This window comes from Rhynchophorus ferrugineus, unplaced genomic scaffold, assembly GCF_030347505.1.
Source record: "Rhynchophorus ferrugineus isolate W39M unplaced genomic scaffold, kcgeb_rfMv2 rfM10, whole genome shotgun sequence".
NCBI lineage: Eukaryota > Metazoa > Arthropoda > Insecta > Coleoptera > Curculionidae > Rhynchophorus > Rhynchophorus ferrugineus.
The window spans coordinates 28,771,225-28,791,687 of NW_027472589.1; the positions used below are offsets into that span (position 1 = coordinate 28,771,225).

The window sequence follows — 20,463 nt, forward strand, 5'->3', positions numbered from 1 at the left end:
AAGAGACGCCGGATTGTTCTTCATCATGACAATGCGAGCTCTCACACATCGGCTCAAACAAGAGACTATTTGAGCACTCAAAACATCGAATTGATGGGTCATCGGCCGTACAGTCTCTGATTTGGCACCCACTTAGTTCTTTTTGGTCCTATCCGTGAAGAATAAACTGCGTGGTCAATGATTTTCATCACCCGAAGAAGCTATTGAAACGTTCAAAAATTATGTTTTGAAGATACTTCATTCGGAATGGAGTGGAATGGGATTCGCAGTGGGAATGGAGAATAAATGCTTTGAAAATTGGTGAATGTGTATGCAAAAATATATCGATCATCGTGGCGAGTACTTTGAAAAACAATAAAAATATATTCGCAGCTTAACTATTTGTTGTTTTTTCCTATTCCCTGAATATAAATAGTGACCCTCGTATAGTTGCAGTAACATATTTGAGCGTTTTACTTGTAATTATCTAATTCCGAGTAAATCGACCGTCGATAACAAGAAGCGACAAAATACCAAGAACCCATGGTATACAGACTCATCACCCACATCGATAACGACAAACATCCGTCGCCGTACCTAATACGACAATTAAAAGCGCATTTACCAACGAGCAGAACCGAGCTACGTCATCGGGACCCAACCCCCTCCGCCATCGGCACGTCGTTCGCTCCCAAAACCCCCGTTATAAATCACCGCGATACGATCGGACAATCTTAATCTCGGCCGGGCCCGATGTGGAAATCAGGAACCGAACAGAAAAAAAAACGCCTCTATCCGTCAAAAACGACGAGAAGATTGTAAATTAGGCGGTAATCGTTAACTAAAACTCGTTTAAATACAGCTAAGGTCAAGTCGATAACAGTGCTAAATATAACGGCGGCATGTTCAGGATACAGGGGCTCTGGTTTAGTGAAGAGGCAAGGTGTTTCGACTGATATAGGGCGTTGCCAGACGTCTGTGGACAGTCGAGAACCATATTGGCAAAGGAACTGGGTACCCGTAATTTTTTCGTGGCGGTATCGAAGGGAATTTCGGCGATTCTTCGTGTTTGGTTGACACGTCTAGACCCGGTATACTGCACAGCATCATTTCGTAGCTTGTGAAACAATGTTATATAAAAGATAACTCAAAGAATAAACAAAATATGATTAGTTTCCTAGCGATACAGTTTAAGTTTTTACGCAGTTGCTGGTAATTCATATCAAATGCGTCCGACAACGTTTTAAAATATGGAGATAGGAGTGTTCTTGATGCTGATCATCGCCGTCGTTCACGCTCAAAGGTGAGTACCATGGTGGTCGCGTATTGGTGTCGTGTTTGATATGTCGCGATGGTTGCAGGTCGCTGGAGGAGAACGAACCCTCGCTGCCCCGGCACATGAACCGGATGGGACGGGACCTCGCCGACGTGCCGCTGGGCGACTACCACGTGGTCTCCCTGAACGTGGCCTACAACAAGATCTCCCAGGTCAAGGCGTACGATTTCTACTTGAAGATGTACCGGAACCTGACCACCATCGAGCTGGGTCATAATCGACTCTCCTCCGTGGATACCGACGGTTTCCGAGAGCTGCTCCAGTTGACCAGCGTGGACCTATCCAACAACAACATCACCGTGTTACACATCAACCTGTTCCGGCACAACCCCAAGCTTCAGAGACTGGACGCGTCCTCCAACATGATCACCACCGACCCCGAGAAACCCCTCCTACGTTCCCCCTCGCTGGAGGTACTAATCTTGGGCAAGAATCGCATCTCCAACCTGTTCGACATCACCTTCGCCCGAACTCCCAACCTAAGACAGCTGCTACTGGACGACAACGACATCGACTACATGTCGAGGAACTGTTTCTCGTACCTGAACAATCTCCAGTACATAAGTCTGGCGCGTACGGGCATCCATACCGTCAGCGAGTCGATGTTCCGAAAACTGCCCCGGCTGGTGGACTTAACGGGCACTCCCCTGTCGCAGAAGTTCATCCCGTCTTTGACCAAGGTCAGGACGACGCAGCTGGCCAGGCTGATCCACGTGGAGCGATATAGTTCCGAGGAAGACTACGAAACTTGAAACGGGTAGCTTGTGTTGTTTATATTTATGTGAAGTATGACGCTGCGTGTTGTTGCACCGTCACAGCGAATGAATCTAGTGAAATTAGAAACCGAGAAATACCGCAGAAGTATTATATTTTTAAGGTTGGTGTGTATTGTTCGAAAGTTTGGGGCCATTTTGCAGGCTTTCTGGTACGTATTCACATATATGATGGCAGTAATCAAATTTTTAACAGTTTAGAAGGTATTTATTCAAGAATTATCCGTAAATTCGACGTGAAACTAGAAAAAAGCGGTTCTTTTATTACCGCAGATTAGGTTAGAATGTGAGTCTGATAACAGGCAGCTTTAATTCTTTCTAAGTTAAATATTTAACATTTTTGAGAACAATGTCCAAAATTGTTGCGGACAAATTAACAAAGATTAGTCATGGAAATATATTTTTAGGTAACAATTATTATTATTTATTTATTCAAAAGTAATAACTTAAATCAGCTCTTATCGATTTATCTAATGATTTTGATTGGTTGAAAACGAAACAGTTCCTTTAAAATAACATAACAATTAACAGTTGACTAGTGACTAATGAGCTATTAGTGTGTTTTTCCGTTTTAACAAACTATAAATAATTTTTTATCATATTTAAAACAAATAATCCTTATATTCTTAAAAATTTACCTTTTCCAAATCAGGAAAAATATAAATTAATAAGAACTATATATTTGCTTGTATTACAATGCAGACTAAATGTTCTAGAAAGTTTTCTTTTCTTGAATATCTAAGAAATTATTTGTACTTAACGATATAACTCTTAAAAGTTAAAGAAAAGAAGAAGAGTTACGAAGTATAATCATTTACACATAAATTAAAGAAGCTTTTTCAAATTTTTTTACCAGAACTTTCTAAACTTTTCTTGGGCCAATTAAAAAGACATCTTATATCACAAATACAGATTTTTCAATGTCTTACAGTTAAAATTTTTATGGCCAGCACTGTATTAACTGAAAACTGAATATAAAAATTAATTTTAGTTTCTTTCAACCTATCAAAATCATACTTATCGTATATATAAAGTGAATGTGAATATAAAAATTGATACGAAGATTTATATAATTAATAAAATATAAGTTCATCAGTTTACATATTTTAGATTTATCTTTTTAAACACTAAATGTTAACAAAAATAGGTAGAATTACCATTAAAATGATGGTGATTAAAAAGTACATTAAAAGATCATCACTAGTTGACTAGAACTTTCTAAAAATTTTTACTGGAAACTGTAATTGGTTTCCAGAACTCTTTAAAAATTTCTTTGACTAATCAGGCATACAAATGTAATATAAAGTAATGAAAATAAAAACTAATAGAATTACCAATCAATTTTTTATCAATTTTTATTTTAATACACGATTAATTTTTATGGCTAATAAAAAACGTGATAAACTATTGATACTTTTAAGTGTTTTACAACTGAAAATAAAGCCCATCGAAATTACAGACGTACGAAACAAAAGTAACATAGAAATTAGAAAGTAATACAATTTTTAAATTTTTTTTTATTAATTTTCTAATTCTTTTATTTATTTAATAAATTATTTTAAATTATATGTTTAATAAAACAGAAGATATAGTTATGATAAATTTAAGTGTTTTATAACAGAAAATAAAGAAGTTACTTCTAGTTATGTCACATATTGAAAGTACAGATGTAGAAAGGAAAAGTAAAAAATAGTACGACATTTTTTAACATTAGAAAGAAGAGGCGTTAATAAAAAAAACAAGGAAACCTATCAATAATTTAGTGATTTAAACATGAATATAAAGAGATTTCTTAGACTAATCAAATTTACGCCACGAAGCACTGGTGGTAGGAAGAGTGTATGTTAATTTAGCCAGGAAAAATATGTAAAGGTCCCAAACTTTTGACAAACATTGTATGGCTTATTATTTCGGTCACGAACGACATCCTTTTCGCCGAGTATGTAAATTTGTCGATTTCCTGTCAAAGTTCTCGCAATTTCAAACGCCCGATACTGCTTAGACCATCATTTATATTTCAAAGTTAACGCCTCGACGTACCTGAAGCCCGCGCCGGTAGACATTTCCGCGAAGTTTCCGCTGATATCGCAAGACTTTTCCCATTTTTATTTGAATAGTATTGTCACGATAGGTCTGTAAGATAAACTAGTTTTAGTAATGTTATTATTATATATATTTTTTGTACTGCGCCTTTAGATGGGGCCTGTAAAATGTTCAGTTTTTTACAGGGCCTACGTTGCATCCGATGAAATTGTTGAAGCAATTTTTGTTTGCTATGTTTGTAAATAAACGCTTTTGGATTTTTTTGTATTAACATATCTTTTATTTATCACCAAGGTAATTGATATACCTTTACTTGTACGACGTGGCTACCATTTTGATTGCCTATAACTTTGCTCAAAGAAACGATAAGTAAGTTTGGGGTTTTCATAAAAAGTTTATTTGGACTTCTGAAGATCTAAATATCTGAGGCTGGATTTATTCAATTTGAATGAATGTGACGAATATTGCCTTTAAGATGTTCAATCATTTGGGGCTTATTCACACAAACTTTTGATTTTAAAAAACCCCATAAGAGTAGGTCTGAAGAAAAACGTCATTCAATAATTAAATTGTTGAACGAATTGTGTGTGCAGTGGTCCCATCTTGCTGAAACCACATGTCCTCGAATCCTTGGTCTTCCATTTCCAGCCCAAGTAAATTTCGAATCATGTCTTGTTACCGTTCAGCAGTAACAGTAACTGCAACACCTCGGTCGTTTAAAAAAAAGGGACCGATGATGTTTCCAGCATGAATACCACACCATACAGTTGTTTTTAGTGGATGCAATGATGTTTCATGAATTAATTGAGGATTCTGTGTTCCCAACAATGACTATTCTGTTTATTTCCCAATATAGACGACAAATATTAAATTTCACCAGACAGCTTTAGGATGGCATTACTGCGCTCAACTCGTTGATCAGGATCTCTCGATAGCAATTTTTGGACTTATTGAATTTCGTACGGGAACATTTTCAAATCAGTTTTCAAAATTCGCCTTAAACTGCATGCAGAAATGTTTAACTGGGAACCATATCTCCGAATTGATGTTTCTGGAGACATTGCAACACTATCGCGCACCAGAGCCACATTTTCAGCGTTACGAGATGTCCGTTGTCTTCCAGAAGGAGGCCTGTCTGCTGTCGTATTGTACTGTCAAAAATTCGCATATATACGATAAATTGTGGTTTTGTGAGGCACTGTGCGGATATTTTTGACGCAATTTCCACTGAGTGGCAATGACACAACACAATGGTTAAAGCGTAACTGAGCTAAATGTCACATTACCAAGATGATGCGCAATCTAAATGGTAGCGGGATTTTTTGCATATTAGATGTGTGTAAGTTATTATATGTGAAAGTGAACCTTTCAGATAGTTTTTTTACACAAATAAAAGCAGAAACTTCGCAGAGTAGGGGTCATCAGATGTGCGATAATTCAACATCGACTATTGGCGACAATTCTGCAGTAATTGCTATAGTACATATCGTGAAGAACCAGCAACAATTTTGGAAGAGCCAGTAAAAAAATCAACAGGGCCAAGCAATGGAAAATCAAACTGGCAAAATTAAAGCAATCAGCTTATCTTTGTTAGAATAAATAATATTCAAGTACCATATGTAAAAGTAGTTAAATATATGGTAATGACATTGGACGGACATAAAGCTAAACTGAAAAACTCAAGAATTAAGGCAACATCGACATGTAACATACATATATGGGGTTGGGACAAGAAGAACAGTTTAGACATAATTTAGCAGTTTCAGAATAAAGTATTGAGTGCTGCAATGCCCCGTGGTGCTTCAGAAATAGCGCTCTTCATAGAGATTTAAAGATGGACACCACAAACTTAAACATTAAATTTTTTCCTGAATCATTAACCAAGAGTATGTCATTATGTTAATGTTGAGGTAGATGGTCTTCTTAGTAATTTATTTCAGATAAGACGACTCAGGAAGGCTAAGCCTTTTAGCAGGTCCAAATCGTCCATTGCTGCCATAGTAAATGATCCTAGCGATAGTTTGTAATTGTATGTATATGTCCACAGGCAAGAATTTGAAAGTTGATAAGTCGCCAGTCGACCCAGGACCGTGGTTCGGAGCCCACATTAAACTATGTTAAAAAGTCTAGCCCAGATAAACCTTAGTTAGTAAGAAGAAGAATCTAAAATATAAATAAAAAACACACTGACCCAAAAATAACTCAAAGGATGGCCATTAAGGTATGTCCTTTTTCCAAGATCTTATTTTCAGTACAATTTTTGTCAACTGCAATAAACGAAAGTGTTCTCAGAACTAAATTCCTTTTAGGTTTTAAAAAACTGGATCTAACATTTTCTTCAAGTTTCTTTTTTGAACTGTCTCCAGCTTTTTTGACTGATTTATAAAAAGAAATTAGCTTCGGATCCAAAGAACCTCTTGTTTTAGTGCAGGGCTATAAAATCCTTTTAATTCATTTTAAAGTTTTCGTCGAGTTCATTGTGTTTATTACTGGTAAAAATTGATTTCATTGATTATTATTTTATTAATTTGATTTAATCATAAGGCTATTAAACATTAACTATTATAAAATATGTTTAACAAAAAAATTGAACCGACTTCAAAAAATAAATAAGGAACTCACCGAAAATCAACAGCAACAAATCAGATTTGTTTTGGTCGTAATTTGATTTTAAGAACCCAATCGAACCCAAACAATTATATTAATTTAGATTTGTTTGCTGTTAATTTAATTTCTTTTTATATGTAACAAAATTATATTATTATATTTGTATTGTAAATAGAAAAATAGGTTTAGGCAGGTATTAAGCTAAATTGTGTATATATAGTAGAATAAAAAATACGTGTAGTAGATAGGTTAAATAAGGTTCTTGTTTATTTTTATTTAGTTATTACAACGATTATTAAGTGTTAAAAACCTAAGTTTGATTATTTTTTAAATTTTTAGTGAGTGTTCCTTATTAATATTTTGAAGTCGGTTCAATTTTTTTGTTAAAAATATTTTATTTTCCTCTTTTTAGTGCTTACTGAAAAAATCGAACGAATTACGAAAAATGGGGATAAAGAAACAATGATTGACAATACTGAGCAATAATTCAGGCCCCGGAATCTACTGAACTGAACTAGAAAAGCAAAAAAATGTTATTGCCTACGTTGGGAATCGAACTTGCGGCCTCAGTTAGGGACCTAAACTCATTAACAATTACACCATAGAAGAATTTGCACACACCGTTTCTACGAGGTCTATATATTGTGTTTAGAAAGCAAACCGAATAAGAGTTTCTTTCGATTTCCCCCCTTCCCCTGTCATATCCTGACTTGAGTCCAATGGGACCACCTCGAAAGTTCACAAAGAAATTATTTTGAAAATCGGTCTATAATTGATGGAGATATCAACGAACATACATTAAAAAAATGAATACAGCCGAACATAGAACCTCCTCCTTTTTCGGAGTCTGTTAAAAACGGCGTTCAATGTTTAGCTCTGCTGTTGAAAATAGACTGTTTTTTGCGAAATTATTACTAGGATGACTATTTATATTTCGGGAATAGGAAAAAAAACAAATAGTTAAGCTGCGAATATATTTTTATTGCTTTTCAAAGTACTCGCCACGATAATCGATACACTTTTGCATACGCTTAAACCAATTTTCAAAGCATTTATTCCATTTCGAATGAGGTATCTTCAAAACATGATTTTTGAACGCTTCAATAGCTTCTTTGGGCGATGAAAATCGTTGGCCACGCAGTTTATTTTTCACGCATGAGAACAAAAAGAAGTCATTGGGTGCTAAATCAGGGCTGTATGGCGGATGACCCATCAATTCGATGTTTTGAGTACTTAAATAGTATTTTGTTTGAGAGATCGCATTGTAATGATGAACAATCCGGCGTCTCTTGTTTGTTTTCCTTATTTCATCGAACACTTCTAGCAAACAAATGGTTGTGTACCAATCAGAATTTACTGTTCTACGGTTCTCTAAAAGCACTGTTGCAATATGACCAGTTTTCCCGAAGAAACAAGCCACATTTTCTTTGAAGTGCTTCGTGCGCGAACAATTTTTATTGGATTTGGTTCATCTTGGAATACCCATACAGTCGACTGCTGCTTACTTTCGGGCTCATACGAATATATCCATGATTCGCCACCTGTCACCATTTTATAAACGTCTTTCCAATCACCGCGATTGAATTTCTTAAGTATTTCTTTGCACCAATCGACATGAGCCTTTTTTTGAGCAATTGTCACATTCTGTGGGATCCAACGCGAACATAACTTTCGCACAGTTAAGTGTTCGTGTAGAATCGCATATATGTTGGTGAAACTAATGCTTAGGGATGCCTCAATCTCACAATAGAAGACATGGCGATCTAGCTTAATCATTTTGTACACAGCATCCATGTTTTCTGGCACAACAGTCGATTGTGGACGATCTTCACGAAACTTGTCGGACAACGAACTACGAGCCCAATTGAATTCACTTAACCACCGATACACGGTAGTTTTTGATGGAGCTTCATCGCCAAAAGTCAAATTAAGTTGATTGATCACTTATCAGTACTCTTTTTGATATAATCCACTTCGAAAATTGTAAAAAATCATCGCACGAAAATGTTCACGATTCAGTTCCATTTTTTTGCCGAGACGAAACTTTCGACTAAATATAAAACAAACAAATAACGTTCGTGCGACAAAATATTCTGAGTACGTATGTCGTAAAAAATGTCAAACTTGGAACGATGAAACTGTCAGATGGACTCACATGACAATAGTGTTGTAATATTTAATCAAAATTGCATTATTACGAGAAGCGTTAGTTGTATCCCTGCCTGTACATTGACGAAAAATATTTGTGTGTGTGTGCAATACGCATTTGCATATTTATTTAATATTCCGATCACGGTTCCATTGACATCCTTTTCGCTGAGTATGCAAATTATACGATATCCTGTATAAATACTGCCAATTTTAATGCTCAGCATTCTTTCGACCGGCCAATAACTTCTTCACAGCTGTGATGCATGAGTATGCTCTAATTTTACGTTGACGATAAAATAATTTCGGTATTGTTATGTGTTACTCACTCGTTATTTTTCAGATTAACGGTTGTTTTCCTTGTCCTTTCTGTGCCATGGCAGTCTGTGTAGGGTTTATTTTAAATCCAGGCGGAAAATAATAATTATACCTAATAAAATAATTCAATATCTTAAATAAATAATAACGGAGATCAAAATAAATGATATAACAACTAGTTACTCGATAAATGGCAAAATAAATAAAGCAAATAAGCGTGCGAGATCCTTATGTCGAGGTGGTTGGGTGATCTAGAAACATAATTAAAAGGTACCTTTTTTTATTAATCTCCTAGAATCTGCCCGTGAGCAATAAGTATTATTATGTGATTTCCGTTAGATAATATAACTATCGTGACATCTAGAAAATCGTTTCAGTAAGTGATCTGCTGTACAAATTATAATTTAAGTCTTATTCTAGATACTGTTCTAACTTCCTTTAAAGTTTATCCTAACTTATTTTAAAGACTATTCTAGCTTATTCTAGAGATTATTAAATCTCACTCTCTGTGTTTATTAATCAGCAATTCGTATGGTAGTTTGCGTTTGAGCCTACGCACTACACTGTCATCGCGCACATTTAACTGTGCACTAACACTTCAAATCACACTCGTTATGGGTTATAAGGGATATCCTACTGAATCAGTTTGTTGGTCTCCAATATGGGGGACATCGACGACGACTCCCAACACTTTATTCTGGAACTTTTGGAGGATAGCTATGTTAGGTTTACTAGTTTGTACCCCACAGTTCAGTACCATAAGTCCAAATGGGCCTAAGTATTGACTTATACAGTAAAACCTTGTTATCTAATGATAGAATTACGCTTTAATAATCTAATTTACGTTCTGTCAGCTAATACATTAGGTTTAGTTTAAGCTCTTTAAGCTGTTTGCCTTTTGTTACAATATGTTTTTCCAGGTAAAACGTCGATCAAGATGTATTCCCAGATGTGTAACGTTTTCTGCCTGCGGAAGTTCATGATTATTCAATTTTACTGAGATGTAGAGAAGTTCTTCTACAAAGGGTGAATATCACATGTTGAACAACCCCCGTGTTGAACCCTCGTGTGATTATAAAACCGCTGTATCGTCAACATATGTTGTAACAGTAGTGTTTGTTGAGGTCGGTAGGTCAGCTGTATATAATAGATATAACAATGGGCCAAGAATAGTGCCCTACAGAATATCCGAATATATTGGGTGTAGGTCAGAACATTCGTCACCCTGTCTGACAATAAAATATCTGTCTGTGAGTTATGATTTCAGCAGTTGAAAGTGCTTATGGGGCAAAAGCTTTTTCAATTTACCATGCAGTCCAGTGTGTCACACCTTGTCTTGATTTTTTCCCTGATTTAAAAATCATAATGATTTGAGCCAGTTTCCAAATGCTAGTAAAGTAATTAAGTCTTAGCATGGTATTAAATATGAATGTTATTGTATATGATGCACTTTTCTGAAAGCTCTTTTAAGATTCTTTCAGTAATTAGGTCAAAACTAGGAGTGTTTTTTAGTATTGATTTCTTTAACTATTGTAAAACGTACCTGAGCAACGTTCAGTTACAAGTGTTAAATTAAAAATATACTTAAAGTATTACAATCGTGGATTAATTAACCTTCCAATGTCACATGTGTCTTGAACCTCACGTACTTTTGCCAGCTCGTTTGTATATTGCTCATGTCTCCTGTTTTAGTTTTTGCTACAATTTGTTTGATTATCATCATTGTTTCATTATATTGTTAATAGATCCGTAAGCTGTCTCTTTAACTCCTCGATTTTACCGTAATAAGAACACAGCAGTAATTTTGACATATGTCATACATTTAAATTTTTTGTTGCTGTTCTTTAAAGTATTACTTTTTGGTATGTTTTCTTCATTATGAAGAACAGTGTATGATTGAATATTGAGACAGTAGGAGACTCCATCAAATTATTATTGATTATGTTTAATGTAGTCTGTCTTATGTATTTTAGTTTATCTTTTCTTTATTTCTATACTTTTCTTAAGAGAGAGAATCCAGAATAAACCTGAGATGCGATCAAAAATAATATTTTATGCTGAAAGAATAAAATTAGATTATATTATATGTGTAAGTAAGCATATATCCTTTATATTCTAAATATAAAAGTGTAGAATCATTTATGTAGGCCTGATATATATACGCTAATAAAAAAATGTTCTTCATAATCTTGTTTTTCAATATTATAATTTAACTTGCAGCAGATTTAGTAAGCTATGTAGATAGTAAATATTTACCATGATATGTATGTTTATTATGATCTGTCTTTTGGTATAACGTAATAAAGTAAGTGTATATGCTTATCACTGTTTTATTCATAATAATATTTGTTTAAATACGTGATCATGTAAGTAGAAACAGAAGGTGAAAGTCCTTGAAAAATTGGAAAAATTGTAGCAATAAATATATAGAAATAATTTACCTCAGTCGCGTTCTTCATCAATGTTATCTATATGAATTTCAAGCCTATGTTGATTATAATCTAGTATAGCATCAGCTAGCTACTCATTATCTAATTTTTGTGCTCTCACAGATTTGTGAAGCAGTGAAAATCGCTTCAACGCTGGCATAAATTATTTAAATTGAAGCTGTTGAGCATATAATCTCTAAACAAAATAAAAGAAAGGATCGCTGAAATCTCTTGGTAAAGTCTGACATCAATGTAAGATAAAATTCTTAACATACTCTACAAAAATCCACAATAGCAGGATGAGGTATGTTTTCCTATTGTTTTAAATTTGTCAAAATTTTTTGCAGCTTTTAATCCACGTTTAAGTAGATATTTGGAGTTTTTGTAGAACTACGCCGACTTGGACTATCGATATTATATTTAAGATCATATGTCAAAATCTAAATCCATTTAATCAAAAAATAAATCCGCAATCAGAGTGACGTTCCCTGCATATTGGGAAATTCGCCACAAATTGGCAACGCCAATATAGTCTATCCAAAGTAGCGGTGAAGAGTGAAAGTCATCAAGAACTATAGTCTGTTCGAAGTTATTTTGTAGACACGTCATTTAAATTTATGACATCAAAAGGTAGCAATGTTACCGCATCAACTCTGAGTTTTAGTTCAGTTTGGCTTTGACGTACAATAAAAGTCTAATCTAGTCTAATCTCTGATAGAGTTATAACCTCTTACCACTCACCAAGAATTTTGTATACATCTGACAAACGGACGACTTTGACAGGCTCATTTGTTTACGTGTTCGAACTAATCATACAGCATTGTGTCTCTTTTTAACTAGAATAAAATGAGAAGGAAAATATTGTCTGATTCTAAAACGAATTTACAAATTGTGGCATGCAATTCATTAAACATCTTGATGACGTATGTATAAACAAACTTTGAATAGACTATATAATGTATTGCCTATTGTAGTTTGTTCATTTTAAGATCTGAGAACATTTTCCTTCTTATTTTATTTTAGTTAAAAAGGGACACCAGTACAAACATGTCACCGAATCAACCCGCAAAAGTCGTTCGGTTGTCAAATGTCTGCAAAATTCGTCAACATTTAACGGGGTAATGAGAGCCCGTTCTAACCAGTAAAATGCGTTAGAGAGGTAAGTATTGATACTATTAAATATTAAACTACTGGGGTTTTTATTTTTTATTTATTGCAGCTGCACTGAATACTGGTATAGTCACTATAACTAAGACTCTCAAAATAAAAGAAAACAATATAATTTTGGATTCACCGAAAAGAAAGTATCTACTTATCTTGATTTCAGCTCTATTCAAGATTCAAGAAATGTATAAAAGCTGTGAGTAAGTTTTTTAATATAAAAAAATTAATACAATTATTTCAGAGATAACTGTTAGTATGGAAAGTATCCATAGAAAACTTAGGAATATGCAGCTCTTTGAGGGATATAAGTCATCACTTCAAACTCTGTTAGGAAACATAGGATTTAAAAAGTATAAAGATAAACCACGAAGAGGTCCAATGCAACTTCCAGGCATGGTTTTTAGAATGATACGACTTTTAAAAGCATATAATAAAATTAAGGGAAACTTTATTTAAATTTGTGTACAGACACAGGTATTTCAAAAGTGTAAAGAAAACAAAAGTTGATGGAAAGAGGTAAAAATTACTATAACATTTGATTAGGTTTTGTAAATTATAATATTTTTCAATAATTCATTGCAGATATATTGTTCTTTATGTTAGAAACTGGGACTATAGAATAAGTGCATAGACTTGTAAACCAAATAAACGCTGACCTAAATGCCAAAAGATATTGTTCGGCTGCTTTCCTAGACATATCTCAGGCTTTTGACAAAGTATGGCATACGGGCTTGCAGGTTAAACTAAAGAAACTTCTCCCTCATCCGGACTATCAGCTACTAAAATCGTATCTCACTGACAGACATTTTATTGTAAATCAAGGCGATGAACATACCGAATTAAATCCCATATATTCAGGAGTTCCGCAAGGTAGTGTACTGGGTCCAGTACTGTATCTTCTGTATACGGCTGATCTGCCCACCACAAAAATAACTACTGTGGCAACATATGCAGACGATACAGCAATCTTAGCATCCCATGAAGATCTAGTCACAGCATCAATAAACCTACAAACCCACCTGGAACAAATACAATTATGGTTGAAGACATGGCGCATTAAAGCCAATGAATCAAAATCCACGCATGTAACGTTTACCCTGCGTAGAAGAACATGTCCACCAGTAAATATCAATCATCGTCAACTCCCCCAAGCAGAGCATGTTAAATATCTTGGTATGCATTTAGATCGACGCCTAACCTGGAAGAAGCACATACTCTCTAAACGGAAACAACTAGGACTAAAATTATATCAAATGTATTGGCTCATTGGGCGCAAATCCAAGTTATCATTAGATAACAAGGTATTGCTGTATGAGTCTATAATCAAGCCCATTTGGACATATGGAATTCAACTATGGGGTACCGCTAGCAAATCTTATATATCCATCATTCAACGGTTCCAAAATAAGGTGTTACGTGCCATTGTTGATGCTCCGTACTATATTTCAAATAAAGTGATACAACGCGATATTCCTCTAGAACCTATAACGAGTGTAATCCAACGTGTTTGTGTGAAGTACTTCGAAAGAGTGTCAGTGCATCCCAATGTACTCGCTAATCAGCTAAATATGCGACGTGATAGTGAAGTGCGTAGACTAAAACGTTTAACACCACCTGATCTGATTACTGGATATATGTAGAGTTTAGAATAAGCATTAGAATAAGACTAATTAATTAAGATAATATTTTATACAGAAGATTGCTTAATGAAGTGATTTTCTACATGCCATGTATATATAATATAGACATAAGAAATACTTATTGCCAATAGGGCAGATTGTGGACTCACGAAGAGTAATAAAAAAAATTTTAAAAAAATGTTAGAAACAAATAGATCCCAACAAGTGGTCGGCAAAAGCTGCAAGAAACTACGGAGAAATACAGTGATGTCAAAATGATTTGACAAGAAAACACAGGTATGAAAGAAACAAGAAGTAAACATAAAAATGTAAATATGTTATCTAATGAAAATAAAATATATTTCTTGGATCTGTAATTATAAATAAGACGGAGTAAGCCTCCAGAGGATAGCACAGGTGGTTTAGAAAAGAGTTAAATGTCAATATAATAAAATAACTCTAACCTACAAACTATTGTGGCTGTTTAATTAACTGTAGTTTAAGTCCTCCTGACATATAAAGTCCTTCTGTTATAGAAAGATATGCATTAGATGTACTGTAATGTTAAAATAAATTATATTTTATTTTTTATTTCATTATTTTATATATATTAGAATGTTATTATATATCGAAGCAAAAATAAACTAAAACCGTTTTTTATGCTTTAAATTAAGATGACGTGCATTCACCGCTACTTTGGATAGCAATTTCCAAGTAAATCGGTACAGTAGAGCTTGGGATGTCATATCAGCGCCCTCGGATCATATAGTTTTTTTTAATGTGGCGTCACTAAAATAGCTATATCTCCGAAGATAATTAAATTTTTGTTTAATTATGAAGGATCTTCAAAAATATTTGTTTATAATTGTTCAGGCATTTAAAATTAAATACCAATTTGAAAGGATTGCTAATAATTATATTTAATTTATTCTGAAAAAATATCGTAAAATATCGACTAAAAAATATCCACATATCGATATATCGGACAAAAGAACATCGGCCAACAATATCGATATTTTTTCTGCATCCCCAATTAAATGGTTAACATTTGATAATAAATAGATCTTTTCAAATTTCTAGGCTTGAATACTCTTTATATACTTTAAATAAAACAATAGTACTTATATTTATATCAGTAATATAACACACATTTGTTATTTGTTATATTAAAATTAGTGTGAATGGTATAGTATTTAAGACAATTGTCTGTTCTGGAGCTTCCCGAGGAACTGATATCGTCACTGTCACTGAATCCATTCACCGCGTGAATTTACACGGAACCAAAGGGGGCCATATGGCCGGAGCTCCAGCGTAATCCCAACTGAGAAAACAGACATCCAAATCGTCGATAGCATGTGGCATATCGAAAAAAGTCCGTCCAAGAGAAAAAAAAGAAACCAGAAATCGTGGAATATTATCCAGAAACCGAGGGCCGTACATTTGGCCGACAGGCCGGGCTTGACAAGACCAGCCAGCCTCCCGACAGAAACTAAACAAATGTTTTTTCGTCGGGTTTTTTTCTTCTTCGCGTACTTCTACGTGGTGCTTTTCTGGTTGTCTGCTAATGAATCGGATCATTGTTGTGTTGGGACGACAGAAGTGATAATAACCTACCTTTTGGAAATACATGATATATTAATACCGTACAGCAGAACAGAACAAAGATTGTACTAAACTTATCTAATATCATATTATAGTAATTAATAAAAACTAATAACATACCACCGTAGAGTACCGTAGTATCGTAGATTTACAAAAACGATTATTTTTCTTATGACCAAAAAATTTAAAACTTGTAAATATCAGTATTATCTGTACAGTCCATTTCTTGAATGAACATATTGTTATATCATCATTATATCGCATTAAAATCATCATAAAAATGATCGATCTAAAGCACGATCGGAGCCTCTTTGTTTCTTATATACTTAAATTTAAATGAATAAGTATATTAGTAATACTCACTTCACTAAGAGCACTAGAAATTAATCTAGTGTGGTATTAGTATTTGTAACCAACTTCATGTCGAAGCCCTTCCGATAGATTCGACTTTACGGTATGTGTCTTTTCGACGAAGTATGAACAAAATATTTTTTCAGTGCGTTGAAAATGAATTTGTAACGAGTAAATTGTATTTGCATGAAGCTCAGAGGCTGAAAAATACAGCTTAATTGCTCTAAATCTGTTTATGTGTTAATATTGCGTTCCAGCGAAATGGCAAAAACCTAATTATATCACTTGACCGATTCCTCAAGCTGTATGAGCTAAATAGCTCGGCATTAATATCGATTTTAGATTAAATTAGAAACATCTTGTTACACAAAAAGCAGGACAGATTAGACTCAAGTCTAACTAGACAAAGTCAAGCAACTGTACTGGTTAGTTGGAAGATACTCTTAACTTGACCTAAAAAGATTGGTTTATTAATCATTCATAAGGCCCATTTAGACCTATGGGGTGCATCAAACCAACTAGTAATCCAACGGGCCCAAAACAAAGTTCTACAATTAATTACCAATGCCTATCGCTACGTAACCAACGAAGAGCTACACGATGACTTGAAATTAAAATGATTATCGAAGTGATCCAAGATTTCACATTAAAACATGAAATATGGTTGCTAAATCACAGCAATGTGCAAGCATACAGCTACTGGGCCACGACCACTACTTCACAATACGCAGGAAATTCCAAGATTGAAGCAAACCAAACCATAGGATTTGGTTGGTAAGACTATAGTGGTGATTTTGACACCGAAGACCAAGAGCCTTCTGGAAAGCCAAAAAAAAAAGACAAGAATTACTCGATGATGATCCGGAAGAGGAATATGTAGAATTGTTACATTACAATTGATACATGATACAAAGCCTTGGATTTTTTGTGATCTATGAATTGAGAGCAGTGCCCGTCCTGCAGTCCTGCCTCAATATCAACCAACATCCATGGCTTCAAGCCAAGCAATCAATGGGACTAGCTATCCACTATAAAAATGGTAGGAAAAAATAGGTCGATTCACGGATTGATACATAAAAGATACATTGTTCTTTTGAAAGAGAACCTGTATATAAAATACTTTGAATAAAATACATTGTATCGTTTATTAACTAATATGCTCTATAATTTTGTGATTCTTTGTTGCTGCTATTCTGCCCATTCCCAAGATTTTAAGAAGGCTTTAAAGGTGATTCTAGAATTGGAATCCAGTAAATATGGAATATTGGAAAGAAACCTTTAAATTCAAAGGAAAAAACTAAGAGACATTATATTGAGATATAAATGAATGTTATAAATTTGAGTATATTTGAATATATATATATATATATATATATATATATATATATATATATATATATATATATATATTCTAAGCTACCCAAGTTTTATTAATGTATTTTAATGTTTTGACGATTTTTATTGTAAAAATTGTTCTTATTCCAGTACTAGCGACCCGCCCCGGCTTCGCACGGGTGCAATGCTGATACTAAATTAAATACACTACAGAAAAAATATGAACGTTGTATATAAAAACATAGCGGCCCGCTCCGACTTTGCACGGGCATAAAATATATATGCCTATGTCACTCAATGAAAACATGATTAAAATCGATCCAGTATTTTTGGTTCATTCATTACTGCCCTTGGCCTGCACGCATTAAATTTGGAGTAAAACAATTCCTCTTCCCCTACACTTACTATGAAGATTTCCTGCTATCTTTGGAATATCTAAATTCATTCAATTTTTATTACATTACACATTTTTAAACGCAAATTTTAAATTTGTAATATCTCCGAAAATATTTGTTTAATTTACATGCTGTAAGGAACCATATTGATCTATATTAATTGCACACTGTATATAAGGTACTTAATTCGATAAGGATTAATGCCGAATTGCTTAAAATAGCTTCGTAAATAAGCCATTTTCTCACGTAAAAAGTAAACAATAAAAATGGTTAATGTGGATTATCCCTAAAAGATAAACATATATCATCGCGGACTTTTTTGTAGACCTTTTTATGGTGTACAATACTGTAGTACATTAATTTGATCTAACTCGTAGGGTTAGGCAGCGTTTTTGCTAATTGCTAAATAAGCCTAAAAAAATAGGTTAATTTACGACATCACGTTAGAAACCTCTAAAATTAGCAATGTTGCCTTAGTATATTATGCATGTATTATACATATAAACCTTCCCCTTGAATCACTCTATCTATTGAAAAAAACCGCATCAAAATCCGTTGCGTAGTTTAAGATTTAAGCGCACATTGGTACTTAATAGGGATAATAATAGGGACAGAAAAGGCGACTTTTTTTATACTATGTAGTGATAAATCAATGTTATAAATTTGAGTATATTTCAATATATGCTACACAAGTTTTATGTGTTTTAATGTTTTAACGTTTTTTTTTCATATGCATATTGGAGATTCTTTAATATTTCAGTCGCATTATATAATTTTTATTGTAAAAATTGTTCTTATTCTAGTATAATTATAGTTATTATTTATTCAAATATACTTAAGGGTTGATTAGGAATATTTTCTGAAATATTTCGTTTGTAAGAAGGTTTCGGTTTCATTTTTAACATACAATAGATAATTGATTTTTAGAAAATTTATGGAACTTCCAGTAATTTTAAATTAGTATTATTTTTCATTTTATATATTTAATTATTACATATATGTTCGTTAGGGACATACGATTGCAAGATGTATAAAGCTGTGCTATTTTCATTGTCATTGTTATGGGCCGAAAATGTTCAGTCTCCAACGGTTTAAAAAAAGACAGATGTTGATTTCCAAACACCTTTTCCTAACCGAAAAAAATTACCATCTGTAACGCAAGTCTCTGCCAACTGTGTACCGATGGGGTAGAACACGTGTATATCAAAAAATACCCGGGTCTACGTCCCTCTCTTGCCAGTTGGACAGATGATATCTGCTGGAAAACACCATAATTTTTATGACTATTGGTAGATACGGCGACTCTGATGACCAAAAGTCACGTTCCCTAGCTTTCATGTAGATTCATCTGTCTGTTCTTCTACAGATATAGATAAAAATGCGTTTGTGTGGGAACTATTGAGATTGCAATATAAAATAAAATATAAAACATAAAATTCGGTAAATTTAACACAGGTATAATCAAATTAATTTCACTGTATTTCAGTATGTATGCAAATATCTATGTTAAATTAATGATATTGTTCTAAACTTAATGGTTATCTCATAAAATAATTAATTAATATATAGTTTTTAAAATAATTTAGAGTTTTCTATCAAAACGAAGACATAAAATATGTTAAATATAACACAAATTCAATATAAATACCTTGTATTGTATTTAAAATTGCATATGTTATAATAATAAAGTTATTCCTATAGAAACATATTTAATTTATTTATTTAAATTTGTGTATATCTCATTTGTGTATATCAATTATATCATTATTTTTGTATTGTTTGGGCTCGGTACCGACTTCAAAGTAATCAGTTAGTATTAGTTAAAATAATATTGTAAATAAATAAATTGGTTTAGGTAGGTATTAAGCTAAGTTGTGTGTATATAGTAGAATATAAAATACGTGTAGTCGTTAGGTTAAATAAGATTTTTGTTTATTTTTATTTAGTTAATACAACGATTATTAGGTACATATTTTGTTTTAAAACGTTTTCTTTTTGTTAAAAATCTAAGATTGACTATTTTATAATTTTTAGTGAGTTCCTTATTTATTTTTTGTAGTCGGTTAAATTTTAATTTTCTTGTTAAAAATATTTTATTTTTCTCTTTTTATTTCTAAATATTTACTCTATATATCATGTAGTTATTTTATTAAGTTTTAGAATGGGTAGGCCAAGTAAAGGTGCAACCCGTATGAGGAAAAATAGGAATAAAGAAACTATGATTGAAAATGATGATAATACATATGAGAAAACTTAGAATGTCCCTTTGAAATTTAAGGGTTTCCCTCGCTTTCTCCCCTTCCCCCAACTTTCACTCTTTCAGTATTTAGAAAATCGGTCCATAACTGGCAAGGAAACTATATA

At 33.4% G+C, this 20,463-nt stretch overlaps 2 protein-coding genes across 3 annotated transcripts; one reads left to right on the forward strand and one right to left on the reverse strand.

The window, feature by feature from the left end:
• The first annotated feature begins 1,129 nt into the window (after positions 1 to 1,129).
• LOC143203987 (uncharacterized) lies at positions 1,130 to 4,398 on the forward strand. 2 transcript variants are annotated; one of them, XR_013007478.1, is made up of 3 exons: positions 1,130 to 1,282; positions 1,341 to 2,526; positions 2,591 to 4,398. XR_013007478.1 is itself a non-coding variant. In XM_076416382.1 (2 exons), the coding sequence occupies exons 1-2, from the start codon at positions 1,230 to 1,232 to the stop codon at positions 2,065 to 2,067; spliced, it is 780 nt and encodes a 259-aa protein (XP_076272497.1). In that variant the 5' UTR covers positions 1,130 to 1,229; the 3' UTR covers positions 2,068 to 4,398. The 2 variants fall into 2 exon arrangements, 1 of the variants encoding a protein (XP_076272497.1); XM_076416382.1 differs by having other exon boundaries at positions 1,341 to 4,398.
• A 3,191-nt stretch (positions 4,399 to 7,589) lies between these two features.
• Positions 7,590 to 10,882, reverse strand: LOC143203867 (histone-lysine N-methyltransferase SETMAR-like). The gene is made up of 3 exons (XM_076416179.1): positions 10,819 to 10,882; positions 8,280 to 8,681; positions 7,590 to 8,109 (listed from the first exon to the last, which is right to left on the reverse strand). Exons 1-3 carry the CDS (start codon positions 10,880 to 10,882, stop codon positions 7,718 to 7,720), a joined length of 858 nt encoding a protein of 285 aa, XP_076272294.1. The 3' UTR covers positions 7,590 to 7,717.
• Positions 10,883 to 20,463: the final 9,581 nt, after the last annotated feature.